We start from the raw sequence: 16436 nt of genomic DNA on the forward strand, positions 1-16436 counted from the left end.
CAACTGTTAACAGGTTTGATATTTTCATTTTTATTTTAGCTGTACAAATTGAAAAGCACTGAAGAGAAAATGCTGGGTTCATTTTTCAAAGAGAATTTTAACCAACTTATTAAAACCTCTCTCCAGCACAGCAATCAAAGTTAAACCTAAAACATACAGGCCTTCCCTCCATCCAACTGCAATATGCACTGTACGCATTTCACATTCTTAAAAACTACAGTAAATTGAAAGTAATAATGTAAAACTCACAATATAATTAAAGTGTACATAGCGGAACATTTTTGCCACAGCTGTAAGTTACTGATAAATGACTAAAAATGTGAGGTTATTTCTCACCAGCTTATATGCAAAATCAATTAGTGAAACAGTTCCTACTTTGCGGGCAAAGCCCATTTGTCCCAACTTTCAAGAATCTATTTAACACAGTATTAGAAGAAGGTCAAATGATTATTTTCTTCTTAATAATGGATTCCTTAAATCAATAAGTTTTACAATATTCATTGCCAGATCCAAAAGATCAACTATACTGCAATTAAAAACACACTTTCATTAAAAAAACTAACATGTTTTGTTGAAGGATTTGAAAAATCTCTACTTCCGAATTAAGTTGGTAAACTATGTGCCTTTGAATCCCAAATCTCTTTATAGTTTTTTTTCTTCCCCCTTCTGAGACAATCCACTTGTTTCTGCATTACCTAATACAGCTCCACATAATCAAACAAATTTTAACGATGTTCACTCTTGCTGTTTTTAATAACCAACATTTTATTCCTCCGTAAATAATACAATTACCTTAATTTACTTCCTTAATAATTTTGATCTTGCTTTTCTACCAAGCGAAATGTGAAGTTTGAAATTACTAAGATACACCATTTCTTTTAATTTCCCACTAAAATGTTAGCTTGCTTTCTCTTCACAGATGCTGCCTGACTTGCGGTGATCTCCAGCAATATTTGTTTTTAGTTCAGATTCCAGCACCTGCAATAATTTGCTCCAACACAGTGTTTACTCTACTGCCACATCTCTGAGATTAGTCACACATTTTTCTTTTGTCAAACTTTACATTTATGTTATCTGAAACATTCACTGGAAATTATAATTAGGAGTATTGTTTAAACTGATTGTTTCTTTTTGACCAATCTTAACTCAACAGTTCTCTGCTCATGGCATCCGAATTGACATGTACTACCAAACTGCACCCAAGTACTTCTGAAGTACTTCCTCACTTATAAGGGAAAGCTAACAGATTACCATTACTGAAGTCTAAAGAGAAATCAGTAGCAGACTTCAGGACACACTGATTAATCCTTCAGTTCAAGTCTCCAAAATCTACTCTCCAGCAAGAATTCTCTGCAAGATACTAAAAATATATGTTTCAAACACTGTACATACATCTTCCACTAATAAAAAGCTGAGAAGCAAAGAAAAGTTTGGTCACAGGATTTACTTCCTCTTGCAGTCACTATATAAAAAATCATTCTCCTAAAATTCTCAGTATACCTGGTGCTCTCCCTGTTGCGTTGGGCTTTGACTTGTTCAGTTTTCTTTTGTTTCTCTTCTTCCTTCAACTGAGCAATCTTTTCACTTTCACCCATTAGCTCACTCTGCTGAGTCAGCTTAAGCATTCTTTTCTCTTCTGCTTCCCTTAGCTTCTCCTTCTCTTCCTTAATTCTGAACAAAGATTTTTAAAGAAACACAAATATGGACTTGAAATAAAGACTGAAGATTGGTGTGAGTAACATGTTATTTACAAGCTAAGCACTTCAGCTTAGTATCCATTGTTTTTGTTTTGTTTTTCCAAATGTAATTGCTGAGTAAACAGCTTGATTAGACATCATCAACACAAAAAAATTTACAAATGCAAGTCTTTTGATATATTATGATTTCCAGAAATGTTTGCAATTTGCTTCAAAAGGGATTATTCTCCTTAGAAGGAAAGCTAGTACAAGCGCTTACAATCATTAAGCATTTTGGTAAAACTGAACTGTCTGGCTGTGTATTGGCTGCACCATCACCATATGACACATTAGCATGCATGTGCAGAAACAGTGCTGCAGTGCTAGGTCGCTCCAAGCAATGGTTTGGGAGCTGCTTGTCACAAAGATAGTGTTACCCAGGCATTGACATTGGTACAAGGAACAAAAGAAGATAACGTGCAAGTTCAGGAAACAATTCGAAAGGCAGGAAACCTGTTATAATTTGTTTGCAGCCAGTTTGAATTCAAGAATAATGAAGCTCTACACATTTATGTGCAGTCTGGTAGTATTACACACGCAGCATCCAATAGGTCTTTGCCTTGTTATCCAAAATGAATTGCTGTTCTCTGAACAACGTGGGTAGTTTTCTTATGAGTAATTCCATATATTTCCAATCAGTTTTCTTCAGTACATTCCCTATTGTTAACTAAGCAGGTGAAAGACCCCATGATTTAAAAAAAAGACTACATGGTGTAAAGAACGAACAAGTGTTTAATGGAATACTACAGAAATGGGCTATGTTCAGAATTAGTTTCCAAATGATTGAATAATCAATGAAATCAGAGGTTATGGATTCTAGGTGATTTGCAAAAGGGAAACATGCCATAAAACTGACAGCAAGGGGGCACTGGCTTGGCCTTTCTGCGCCTTTCTATTAACATTCTTAGCTACCTCCCTGATGGTTGCATCCCTCAACCTGAACAGGAAGTCTTATCACCAGCACAGAAAAGATAAGGTCAGCCCGAAACACCATTGTCTTGCTGCTGGTCAGAGACTGGGGAAGTAATAATGCTGAACCAAGAAATAAATATTTTACATCAGCCTTTACAGTAGAAGGCACTAACAGCATTTAAAAATATTAAATAATCAAATGGCAAAAGGAGGAGAGGAAATAAATACAAGAACTATCACAATAGAAAAAGTGCTAGGGAAACATGAGGGACAGAAAGTCTTTTCTCGAGAGTAAGGGAGTTCAGAATTAGAGTGCATAGTTTTAAGATGTGAGGGGAAAGGTTTAAAAAGGGACCTGTCAGGCAACTTTTTCACACACTGAGTCATTCATATGTGGAAAGAATTGCCAGAGGAAGTGGTAGATGCAGGAACAGTTATAACATTTAAAAGACATTTGGACAGGTACATGAACAGGAAAGGTTTAGAGGGACATGGGCTAAATGTTGGCAAATGGGGCTAGTTTAGTTTGGGAGACCTGGTTGGCATGATTGAGTTGGAGGGAAGGGCTGTATGACTCTGACTCTACAGCTACAGGGGAGATGAGAATTTTTTTAAATGCAACAAATAGCTGGGATTTGGAATTCAAAAGCCTGACAGGGTAGTAGATGCAGATTTAATAATAGCCCTCAGTAGAGAACTGGATAAACACTTGAAGAAACAAATTGTAGGGAGTGGAATTAATTGGACTTGTTTTCAATAGAGTCGATGCACACTTGGATGGTTGTACGAAGCTGATTTACTTTGTTCAGACTTATATAAAGAGTCTTCTACTGGAGTTCAAATATTAAAGGAGTTGGTCATTTTTGGGCATTTGGTGTTAAGTATTTTTAGGTGCCAAATTCTCTGGACAATCCTACCAACAATTGCAACAAGACCAGCACTGGATTTTTCTAAATGCAGGCAGTGTGTAGGATACAAGTTTCAGCACTACCTTTACTGCTGAATGGCCTACTCCTGTTAAACTAAACGAACTCACTTAGCAATCCTCTTCTCATGCTCTCGCTGACGCTGATGTTCTTTCACCTGCTCTCGTTCAATATCCATGAAGAGGCGACGGTACATCAAATACTGGTTACCACGCTGGGAAAAAGAAAGATCAATCCAGAAATATATCAGCATTATTTCAATACTTTCAATTACTCTAGTTAGCTGCAGAGTGCATGATGCTTGCTTCTGAAAGATAACCAGACACAAAGTAAGTAATTGTCTTTTAAACGTGCAGTACCCCTCCACATTAAACAGATTCTTGGGCCTTCTTCACGAAATGAAAGCATCAAAAAAATCAAGTCGGTATATATTTTTATCTAAACACAGGAATTGATGTTTGGCTGTTAATACAGGATAAATTAAACCTCTAGTCAGCCTGCAACCTGGTATCTTTTAATGGGGTTTGGTTTACTTGCTAAAGGAAAAAAAAATCCACTTAATTACAATGAATTATGATAGCTAAGCCAGTTTCTGCTGAACCAAGTCCTCACATCAACATTCAAGGGATTAGCTTTGACCATAAATTGTTTTTTATTCATTTTTGTGGAAAGTGGGTGTCGCTAGCTGGCCAACATTTATTGTCTGTCCCTAGTTGCCCTTGAGAAGGTGGTGGTGAACTGCATTCTTGAACTGCTGCAGTCTACCTGCTGTGGGTTGATCCACAATGCCATGAGGGAGGAAATTCCAGGATTTTGATCCAGCGACAATGAAGGAATGGTGGTATATTTCCAAGTCACAATGGTGAGTGGCTTGGAAGGGAACTTACAAGTCATGGTGTTCACATGTATCTGCTTCCCCTGTCCAGATGGAAGTGGTCTTGGGTTTTGACGGTGCTGTCTGAGGATCATGGGTGAAGTTCTGTAGTGTATTTTGTAGATGGTACACACTGCTGCTACTGAGCATCAGCAGTGGAGAGTGTGGACGCTTGTGGATTAGATTAGATTACTTACAGTGTGGAAACAGGCCCTTCGGCCCAACAAGTCCACACTGCCCCACCGAAGCGCAACCCACCCATACCCCTACATTCACCCCTTACCTAACACTACGGGCAATTTGGCATGGCCAATTCACCTGACCTGCACAGCTTTGGACTGTGGGAGGAAACCGGAGCACCCGGAGGAAACCCACGCAGACACGGGGAGAACGTGCAAACTCCACACAGTCAGTCGCCTGAAGCGGGTATTGAACCCGGGTCTCTGGCGCTGTGAGGCAGCAGTGCTAACCACTGTGCCACCATGCCGCCCACGATGTAGTGCCAATCAGGCTGCTTTGTCCTGGATGGTGTCAAGCTCGAGTGTTGGAGCTGCACCCATCCAGCCAAATGCGGAGTATTCCATTTGCACTCCTGTGTATTCCTGATTTGTGCCATGTAGGTGATGAACAGGCTTTGGGGAGTTAGGAGGTGAGTTACTTACCACAGTACTCCTGGCCTCTGACTGCTCGTGTAGCCACTGTGTTATTGTGGGGAGTCCAATTGAGTTTCTGGTCAATGGTAACCCCCAGAATATTGATAGTAGGGGATTCAGTGACTGTAATACCATTGAATGTCAAAAGACGGTGGTTAGATTGTCTCTTATTGGTGATGGTCATAGCCTGGCTTTTGTGTGACGTGAATGTTACTTGCCACTTGTAAGCCCAAACCTGGATATTTTCCAGATCATGTTGCTTTTAACTGGATTAAAAATCATGAGAGTTACAACAGTTAGAGTTAACTCAAAACCTGAAACTACCGTAGCTACAAGTCTGGAGTTTGGGAATAAAGAGATGAGTAATTTGCCTCCACTTTCCCACAAATCCAGTCTCTCACAATGCATGAGTGAGGAGCGTGAAGGCATATTTCTCACTTTGATCAGTGCAAGTTCAACAACACCTCCAGGACAAAACTGTCCACCTAATCAGAACTTCCTCCACCATGGACACAAGATGGCAGCAGTGTGCCACACCTACACGATGCACTGCAGAAACTCCTTTGAAAGTGCCATCCAAACCCACAAATTATACCATATCAAAGGACAATGGCAGCAAATGCATACAAACATTGCCATTTTGTTTTCTGATCCAAGCCACACAACATTCTGAATTGCAATACTGTCAAAATGCTGGAACTCTCTCCTAAACACTATGGGGAGTGTACCTGCATTTCTGAAGCTACAGTTCAAGAAGGCAGCTTAGCAATACCTACTCAAGTGATGGGCAATAAATACAAAAGTTGCCAAGAATGTTCATAACCTAAGAAAGAAAAAGAAAGTCATCCTCTGGTGCACACCTAACTCCAGCCTGAGATACATAATCTCAGGGTAAGTAACGGAATGCAAATTGACTGTTTTTTGCTTAGGTACTTACTATTTAATTTCTTAGTCACCAATTCAGCACTTGTAAGTTTTTAAAAAAACAGATAGACATGGAAGATAGCAGAAGCTAGGAGACATTCCTCATGCCTGTTACACCATTCAATATGATTATGGATAAATCAATCATCGAGCTCCATACCCCCAATCCTTTCCTTCCCCTATATTCCTTGATCCCTTTAGCCACAAGAACGATATCTACCTTTCTTGAAAACACAATGCTTTGGCCTCAGTCACTACTGTGGTAGCGAATTTTACAGATTCATCACTCACTGGGTGAAGAAATTTCTCTTCAGTTCAGTCCTAAAAGGTTGCCCCTTAGCCTTAAACAACGATCAAAGACTACTGGTTCTGGACTGCCCCATTAGGAACATCCTGTTAGAAGTTTATAGATTTTTGAGATCCCCATTCCTCATTCTCCTAAATTCCAGTGAACACAATCCTAAGTAACTCAATCTGTCCTCATCAATCAGTCCTGCCATCCCTGGAATCAATCGCTGCACTCCCTCTATACCAAGAGTACCCTTCCTCAGAGAGGAACTGCACACAATATGCCAGCTGTGGCCTCACCAATGCCCTCTAACACTGTAGTAAAACTGTTCCTGTACTCAGATTCTCTTGCCACAAAAGGCATCTTTACTGCTTTCAGCAACTGATGCACATTGACAACTATTCAAATGGTAATCTATCTTCCTATTTTTGCTAACCTCACATTTTTCCACTGTATACTGCATCTGCTACGTATCTGGCCACTCACTCAGCCTATCTAAATCACACCGCAACATCTCTGCCTCCTCTTCACAATTTACCTTTTCTCCCAGATGTATGTTATCTGGAAATTTTGAAATGTGACCTTTAGTTCCCCTCATCTAAATTATTAACATGTATTGCGAATAGCTGGGGTCCTGCCTGCCATTCAAAAAAGACCCATTTATTCCTATCTGCTAGCCACTTTTCTGTCAGTTTCAATACACTACCTCCCAATCCCATGCACTTTAATTTTACACATTAATCTCTTATGTGAAACTTTGTTTAAAGCCTTTTGAAAGTCCAGACAAACTACAGCCACTGGCTCCTCCAATCAACTATACTGATTACATCCTCAGAGAATTTTAATAAGTTGTCAAACATGATTTCCCTTTTGTAAATTCATGCGGACTGTGTCTAATTCTATTGCAGCACATACACAATATATAAGACAAGAAAAACAAATTTTTAGAGATTACCTCAGATAATTGCAATAACAATTCAATTACTCACATACCAGATTATTCAGCAGTTTTACTGGGTCTATTAGTTGAGGTTCTATACACATTACACAGCTTCCACAATTAGTTCAACATGGATGAAGTAATCAGAAACCATAGAATATTGAAAGATTTTTTGCTTTCCTTTCATGCAACCTCCCAAATTTAAAGGTAAGCTGTCCATTCTATATGAAAAAGGTCAGTTCGGAGGTCTTACCTGCTTCTTTTTCTCTTCCTGGTCCACACCAGGTCTCAAGATCAGTGCTGCCTTATAGTCAGTACTAAACCCTACACAGGAACTTGAAGGGTAGGGCTCACAATAAAGTCGACTACAGGGCTGAAATAATAATTAACATACACAAAATCAGCTAAGAGTCTACAGGGAAGAGTACAATCAATAACAAGGCTTAAGGGGCTAGAAAGTCACACATTTTATTTAAATGAATTTTAAACCCTTTTCTGGGAGATGCACCTTTAATGTCAAAAGACTTTTTTCTCTTTATTCACTTTTTTAAGACTTAAATATCCATTTTGCCATTATGTACATTACTTAATTCAAATCATCTGCTGGATGGCTAGTTTGTGAAGATGTCACGCCAACAGCACACGTTCAACTCTCATTTTTGGCTGAGGTTAGAAGGTTCCCTCCTTCTCAACCTCTTCCCTTGCCTGAGGTATGGTGATTCTCAGTTTAAACCACCTCCAATCGTGTCTCTCTCTCTCTCGCTCTCTCTCTCACACACACACACACACACACACACACACACACACACACACACACACACACACAGAGAGAGCAACGCTATGGTCCTCTGAAACAATGGCAACTTCACCTTTTAAAAATAATTATAAAATATATGACTAAGTTACAACAACAGGCCAAAACATCTAGGCTTCAATCAAATTGTCACAGGGTAAATTTTAAAACAATTCCATGAAACTATGAAGTAATTAAGTACAAATCATGTTTTAAATACGCTAATATATTTGTTAAATATGCTTGCTTCAGATTAGATGTGGAAGATTTGCAAAGAATTAAGATATACACTGAAATGGAAAACCATTATCCTTGGTTCAGAATTCTGTACAATATAGAGACAACAGGAAAGAGAGAGATATTTTGCAATATCGGTTTTTACTGAAGTCGGTTACATATGGAAGCTAAAATTAAAACTGAATTTTCCATTCACCATGCATTAAAAAAAGGCTTGGTGAGAGTCATTCATTTTGGTCACACACACACACACACAGTCTATATTACTTAGAAAAGCTGGCAAAATGGAAACAGAGGTGAGGTAGTCCTGGTATCAAAGGGATGAAAATAGTAGGGAAAGAAAGGACCTTGGTTCAGAAAATCAGAACACAGAATTATTAAGCATACAGCTGCTAAATAACAAATGGAACAGCAACACTGGTAGTTTACACGACCATGTACAGTAATATAACTGGGCAGAGTCTACAATCAGGAAATCAAAGGAGCATATAACAAGAGCATAGCAATAAGTTTGGGAACCTTTAATCTTCATGGAAACTGGTTGAACTAAATTGGCTTGGAAGATAAACTGACTGAATGCTTTGGAAGCAGTTTTCTAGAATATCGTATTGAAGAATCAGCTAGGGGATAGACTAGTTTAGATCTCATTGTGTAATGAGAGATTAATTAGGAGTATGATTCTCTGGGGATCACGGTATGACGAATATCATGAGAAGAGTAATGCAGCCAAGTACAAAACTGTGGTCTTAATTTTAAACAAAGCCAACTTAGTGTCTGAAATTGGGAAATTAGCCTAAAAAATAATGATGGAAGTACTGGCTAACATTTAAATAATTCATAACTCAAAAGGAATATATAATTGCTTGGGAAGTTAAAACACCACTGAAATAGTACAGGATGACTGTATTAAATTTTGTTGCAATATTTAAACCAGACTGATTTTAATAAATATGCCCATGCAGCAAAGTCCCAATAGCAGAATACAGTCTGAAGCAACAGATCATTCACATCAAAGAAGCGACTATGCAAGTATATTACATGCCAATGATCAAGCACGCTTGACTGTGCAACAATTAAAGTTGGTGCATGTAACCTGCCGGTCTCTGAAGACCACCACAGATTTACCAGCAAGGCACAACAGATATATCCCAGAGGTGGACCTAAAGCGTGTTTTTCTTTTTGTATTCACTAACAATCACAGACTCCCTACAGTGTGGAAACAGGCCCTTCGGCCCAACAAGTCCACATTGACCCTCGAAAGAGTATCCCACCCAAACCCATTTCCTTACTCTATTACTCTACATTGACCCCTGACTAACGCACCTAACCGACACATCCCTGAACACTATGGGCAATTTAGAATGGCAAATTCACCTAACCTGCACATCTTTGGACTGTGGGAGGAAACCACCATCCAGAGGAAACCCACACAGACACAGGAAGAATGTGCAAAATCCACACAGATAGTCGCCTGAGGCTGGAATTGAACCCGGGTCCCTGGTGCTGTGAGGCTACAGTGCTAACTACTGAGCCACCGTGCCACCCAATTGTGGAATGTGGGGTTGCTTGTTGGCCAGCATTTATTGGCTGTACCCAAATACCCTTCAGGTGTGGCGAGCTGCCCTTTTGAACCACAGTAGTCCACCTGCTGTAGATTGACTCTCAATGCCCTTACGGAAGGAATTCCAGGACTTTGACTCAGTGACAGTGAAGAAATGATGATATATTTCCAAGTTAGGACAGTGAGTGGCTTTGAGGGGACCTTGCAAGTGGTAGTGTTCCCATTTATCTGCTGCCTTTGTCATCTAGATGGAAGTGGTCATGGGTTTGGAAAGTGCTGCCTAAGGATTTTTAGTGAATTTCTGCAGTGCACTGCTGCTACTGAGCATCTGTGGTGGAGGGAGTGGATGCTTGTGGACATGGTACCAATCAAGGGAGCGGCTTTGTTCTCAATGTTGTTAAGCTGTTGTAGCATCACCCATTCAGGCAAGTGGGGAAGAGTGCCATCGTACTCCTGACTTGTGCCTTGTAGACAGTGGACAGGCTTTGGGAGAAAGGAAGAGATGGAAATGTGTTGCTGGAAAAGCGCAGCAGGTCAGGCAGCATCTAGGGAACAGGAGAATCGACGTTTCGGGCATTAGCCCTTCTTCAGGAGGGCATTAGCCCTTTTCCAGCAACACATTTCCATCTCTGATCTCCAGCATCTGCAGACCTCACTTTCTCCTTTGGGAGAAAGGAAGCAAGTCATACGGTACAGTATTCCTAGCCTCTGACCTGCTCATGTAACCACTCTGTTTATGTGGTGATCCAGTTGAGTCTTTTGTCAATTGTAACCTGAAGGATGTTGATATTGGGGATTCAGTGATGGTAACACCACGGAATATAATGGAAAAAAAATAAAAGAACTAAAGCTAAACATGTTGCACTTAGAGGCCATATTAAGTGTAGAAACATTAGGGAATGACATTACTAATATTTTTATAATTAGCAAGTTTTGAGAAGATTTGTAGCTCAGGTTGAGGTTCTGGATGTAAGTGTGCTCGCTGAGTTGGAAGGTTCATTTTCAGATGTTTCATCACCATACTAGGTAACATCAGTGAGCCTCAGGTGAAGCACCGGTGTTACTGACCCGCTTTCTATTTGTGTGTTGCACCTCAACACATAAATAGAAAGTGGGTTACTAACACCAGTGCTTCACAGGAGGCTGACTGATGATGTTACCTAGTATGGTGATGAAATGTCTGAAAACTAACCTTTCAGCTCAGCAAGCAAACTTACATCCAGAATTTTTATCATTGTTTAAAGTGACACCGGGAGATATCACAGAAAGTTAACATACCCTCTCAGAATTCAAGGCATTAAGCTTGGTTTGCTGCAATATTTCTTATCAAGACAGCGAAGATTTGTAAACTAGTGGAGATGAAAAATTGGATTTAGATTCTGTATTATATGAGGAATGATTGGGAAGTTGTAAAAGCAATAGAATTTTGCACCAATTAACATGTTACATTAATTTAAAATCACATATTTTAAATATGTGATTCCACTTCACTGCTCAGTATAACACAGTGTAGAATAATCTGGAAACCTAAGCCTTACCCTTTCATGTTGCAGCTCTGGCTGGAAACTAATATGTTTCCCATCCAACAATTTCTGAGACTGCTCCTGCAACTCTACAGGTAGGTCATGCTGGTCTTCCAAACACACAAACTCTCCTGCCATGTTCAGATGCGCCTCTGTTTGGGCAACTGGGTTCTGGAAAAGGAGAAGGTGCCCTGAATGATAAACTAGAAAGTCACTCCGTTGTCTTTTTATGTCTCCTCACAAAATTCTTACCACCATATAAAATCCACAGAAAAACTTGGAACCAGGTATTTAAAGGAATTTGGATACAGTACAGTAAGTCAACAGCTTCATCTGCAGAAGTGTAATAGATATGGTAAGAATCTTTCTTTGGCCATTAATTCCACATATCATTGGGTTGTCTGAACAATGGAATTTTAAAATGGCTTATAATTATGCAAGAAAACTACATGTTTCACTTTCCCTTTCAGAGCAGTTTGTAGAATAGCAGAGTATTGATAAGGTCACAATTCAGCTGCACTTTGATAAATCAGGCAACACAAGTTCACAAAATTAAATCTAGGTAGAAACTAATAAAAACGAAATATATTACCTTTCTTTAAAAGTCCACATACAGTCTGTGCGGTTGAGGATCTTTTTACATCTTTAGTTTACCACAAAAGATGAATGCTAATGCAAGAAGCCAGATAACAAAACCTTCCACCACCCCTGCCATTGGATGAGTACTAACCATCATTTTATTCAACTGTTTAATTACTTTGTAAATAAAGCTGCCATGCTTCCAAATATAGAAGCCACAAGTATTACATTCATACCGGTTGTGGGCCAGTTGTTGGAGGGAATCCTGAGGGACAGGATTTACATGTTTTGGAAAAGCAAGGACCAATTAGGGATAGTCAACATGGCTGTATGCATAGGAAATCATGTCTCATGAACTTGATTGAGTTTTTTGAGGATTGAGGAGGGCAATGCAATGGTTGTGATCTATATCGACTTCAGCAATGCGTTCGACAAGGTTCCCCACGAGAGACTGGTTAACAAGGGTAGGTCTCATGGAATACAGGGAGAACTAGTCATTTGGATACAGAACTAGCTCAAAAGGTAGAAGACAGAGGGTGGTGGTGGAGTGTTGCTTTTCAGACTGGAGGCCTGTGACCAGTGGAGTGCCACAAGGATTGGTGCTGGGTCCAGCACTTTTTGTCATTTATAAAAATGATTTGGATGTGAACATAGGAGATATAGATAGTAAGTTGGCAGATGACACCAAAATTGGAAGCGTAGTGGACAGGGAAGAAGGTTACCTCAAAGTACAAAGGGATCTTGATCAGGTGGGTCAATGGGCTGAGGAGTGGCAGATGGTGTTTAATTTAGATAAATGTGAGATGCTGCATTTTGGAAAAGCAATTCTTAGCAGGACTTGTGGGAAGGTCCTACGATGTGTTGCTGTACAAAGAGACCTTGGAGTGCAGGTTCACAGTTCTTTAAAAGTAGAGTTGGAAGTAGATAGGATAGTGCAGAAAGCATTTGATAGGAAGGATGTTGTGAAACTTGAAATGGTTCAGAAAAGATTTACAAGGATGTTGCCAGGGTTGGAGGATTTGAGCTATAGGGAGAGGCTGAATAGGCTATTTTCCCTGGAGCATTGGAGGCTGAGGGGTGACCTTATAGAAATTTATAAAATCATGGGAAACATGGTTAGGGTGAATGGATAAGGTCTTTTTCCCAGGGTAAGGGAATCCAAACCTAGAGGGCATAGGTTTAAGGTGAGAGGGAAAAGATTTAAAAAGGACCTAAGGAGCAACTTCTTCACACAGTGGGTTGAGTGTATATGGAATGAGCTGCCAGAGGAAGTGGTGGAGGCTGGTACAATTGCAGCGTGTAAAAGGCATCTGGCTCGGTATACGAATAGGAAGGGTTTAGAGGGATATGGGCCAAGTGCTGGCAAATGGGACTAGATTAGATTAGTATATCTATTTGGCATGGGTGAGTTGGACTGAAGGATCTGTTTCTGTGCTGTACATCTCTAATTTGATTATTGCTAAATCTCAAGTACTACAACATGAACCAGCACAATGGTTCAGTGATTAACAGTGCTGCCTCACAGCACCAGGGACCCAGATTCGATTCAAGTCTCAGGTGACTGTCAGTGAGTTTGCATGTTCTCCCCATGTCTGTGTGGGTTTCCTCTGGGTGCTCCGGTTTCCTCCCACAGTTCAAAGATGGCCCTGCTCAAATTGCTCATCGTGTCCAGGCTAGGTGGAACAGCCATGGGAAATGAGAATAGGGTATAGGGGTTGGTTTGGTTGGGATGCTGTTTGGAGGGTCAGTGTGGATTCAATGGCCTGAATGTCCGGTTTCCACACTGTGTGATTCTATAATCTTCAACCACTACTGAACGAGAAATAAAAATAGAAAATGCTGGAAATAACAACCAAGTTGCTTGCCAAACCACAGTTGAGAACAGTAATCTAGAAATGCAACTCTAACCTTGGGATGCTGCAGCTCTGACTGGAAAGTAACATGTTTTCGATCCATCAATTTCTGAGACTGTACCTGCAATTCAGCAGGCAGGTCTTGTTGACCTTCTGAACACATGAAATCTCCTGTAGCATCTAGTTGTCTCTCTTTTCGGGATACTAAGTTCTGGGAAAGGAGAAAATGCCATGAATGTTGACTAGTGGCCATTCTATTCTTGTTTTAAACTTTGACAAGATTGTTAACATTGAAACAAGAGACTTAACATTTCAAGTAGTTAAATTTTCACTGACAGATAGGCAGATGACATGTACACCACTTTCAAACAAAGATCATTGGAGCCAGGATCATTGGAGCCAGATAAAACTCTGGCAAAGATAATAGGCATTGCTGCATGGTCACCATTTCTGAGGGGATGGCAGTCTTTGATGGACCACAGAGTGCTTGATCAGAAAGCACAAGCCTCATAGGAAGATCACCATGGTTCCACTGGCAGGCTCCACAGAGAGAGAGATTCATACCTGGTAAAACACCAGCATTGGCAGGAAACAGCTCCTGGTTGGCCATTTAAGGTCATTCATTAGGCTTCTGGGCGTGAGGGCACACCACCTCTCTCTACTTTGCTTCCCAATTTTTCAGCACCACCACCTCCTTCCCCTAACATCTATCCTACTCCTTCAGACATTAATGCAACTTTCCAGATTATAATGTGACCCACGGCCAGAATATTCAACAAAATGTTCCTGAATGCATTCTAAATTTGATCAAGTACCGGGGTTTCCTCAAAATTTATACAAAATTACAGTGTATGTAATGAGACTTCACATACTTGAATGATGTAAACTATGTGAGATCAATATAACCCATTTGATTTGATATTCAGACATTACAGAAATACAAACATAGCTTTAATGTACAATTAAAGCTGTAATTTAAAATGTAAACACCTGACATTCAATTTCACAAAATAATAATAGGGGTGAACGAATGTCTGAGCAAATATTGATTATAAACACTCCAACACAGTAATAAGGCATTAATTCTATTCAAACCGCTTCCCTAATTCTCATGAACACACTTTTGGGGTAAATAAAAAAAAACTTTCAGAAGTCTACATCATAGTAAAACTTACAAGAGGAAGTAAATGCACGTCTTATGCAATCAGTTGGTGTCTACATATTTAGTTTCTCTAGACAAAAAAATGGATGCTTGAGATTGAAATATTAATATAAGAATGCATTCCTTCAATTGTAAGGTCCAGTTGTTTTCAACTAAACATGATATAACTGGAAGTCTATTTCTCTGCTTTGGCAGTGTTAAGTGAAATAAGATTAGAAAAGAATGGTACCTTATGAACATGGTTCATAATAAATAAATTTGCAATTTGTCACAAAATTAGCAGTTTGAGATTGGAGAAAAAAAACAAATCAAGTATAGGTCAAGTGCTGGCAAATGGGACTAGATTAATTTAGGATATCTGGTCAGCAAGGACATGCTGTACATCTCTATGACTCTAAGTCTTTGTCTATTTTGTTTCTAAAGAGATGCATTAAAAACTCCAAATTGGGAGATACTGTGGTTTCCTTCAGTATCAGGTTTCCAAATTATTTCAAAAGCAAACATTTCTACACATTCCAAGACAGTAGATTTATTCATACACATTCTTTTACATTATGTCTTTCAACATAACTCACATCTCTTATTGGTGACACCCTCCAAATTCCTCCTGGAAGTGTTGAGCACAAGTCCTCTTCTGATACAGTTTGACATGATGCAAGCCTACGCCGAGCCTGTTTTGTCACTTTACTAAGCTAAAACAAATCAGACTCATTAGTATTAGTTTAAAATGGATAGCTTTTGTATTGAAATATACACAAATAAAGATAACTCAGAAGCAATACTTCAGTTTTATATGATACCCTACCTTAACTAGAAATAGTACTTTAGTAATGCACTAAATGCCTGCAGTTTATAAAAACTATCTTTAACTTAAATTAGAAACAAAAAAATCTCAGATTGATAAGAAAATGCAACTAGACAATTGAGTTTATTATAGTTTTGCACTTTCAATCTCTGCAAATCCATTAAGGGCTCTACTGAAAAGCATACAGTCAAAAATTGAGATAAAAATCTAAATAGTCCCTCTTGCACAATTCATCATCATGGATAGTCTGGCAAATACCTGGGAGCGAGAGAGTAAACTGTACATTTTCTTACTTGGTGACTGGAACTAAGCACTTTTGAAGAGGATTAAAATATGAAAAAATCTTCAGGCTCGACAGAAACAGAAACAGAGGGAGAAAGAGAAAGGGGTTGGGGGGGGGGGGGAGAAGAGAAAGAAAAGGGACAGAGAAAGAGTGAGAAAGAGGAAGCGAGAGAGGGTGGAAGAGAAAGGTGACAGAGAGAGAAAGGGAGCAGCGAGAGAGACAGAGAAAGGGGAGGGAGGGGGAAATAAGCAATCTAAAATACTGCACACCAAAATAATGAAGAGATTTTTATTTCTGTATAGTAATACAAGGCTGTAACTGGTATTTATTACAATGTAGGTCAAATATTCCTGTATTTTCTGAGTTAAATATAACAGTTTGATTGT

General features: G+C 39.4%; 1 protein-coding gene across 3 annotated transcripts in view; it reads right to left on the reverse strand.

Annotated features, from left to right (window-relative positions):
- The window catches only part of ccdc15 (coiled-coil domain containing 15), a 35364-nt gene that overhangs the window by 6347 nt on the left and 12581 nt on the right, over positions 1-16436 (reverse strand). The window contains exons 4-9 of one of the 3 annotated variants that reach the window (XM_087976474.1): positions 15538-15654; positions 13922-14011; positions 11384-11539; positions 7508-7627; positions 3685-3788; positions 1501-1671 (exon numbers count right to left, since the gene is read on the reverse strand). In XM_087976474.1, the coding sequence (XP_087832600.1) occupies positions 1501-1671; positions 3685-3788; positions 7508-7627; positions 11384-11539; positions 13922-14011; positions 15538-15654 (758 nt within the window). Of the gene's footprint in view, positions 1-1500; positions 1672-3684; positions 3789-7507; positions 7628-11383; positions 11540-13855; positions 14012-15537; positions 15655-16436 lie in introns of all 3 variants that reach the window. The other 2 variants (XM_043676861.2, XM_043676862.2) reach the window with 2 other exon arrangements.

This window comes from Chiloscyllium plagiosum, unplaced genomic scaffold (genome assembly GCF_037043375.1).
Source record: "Chiloscyllium plagiosum isolate Xiang-an unplaced genomic scaffold, Cpla_swu_hap1 HiC_scaffold_29, whole genome shotgun sequence".
Lineage (NCBI taxonomy): Eukaryota > Metazoa > Chordata > Chondrichthyes > Orectolobiformes > Hemiscylliidae > Chiloscyllium > Chiloscyllium plagiosum.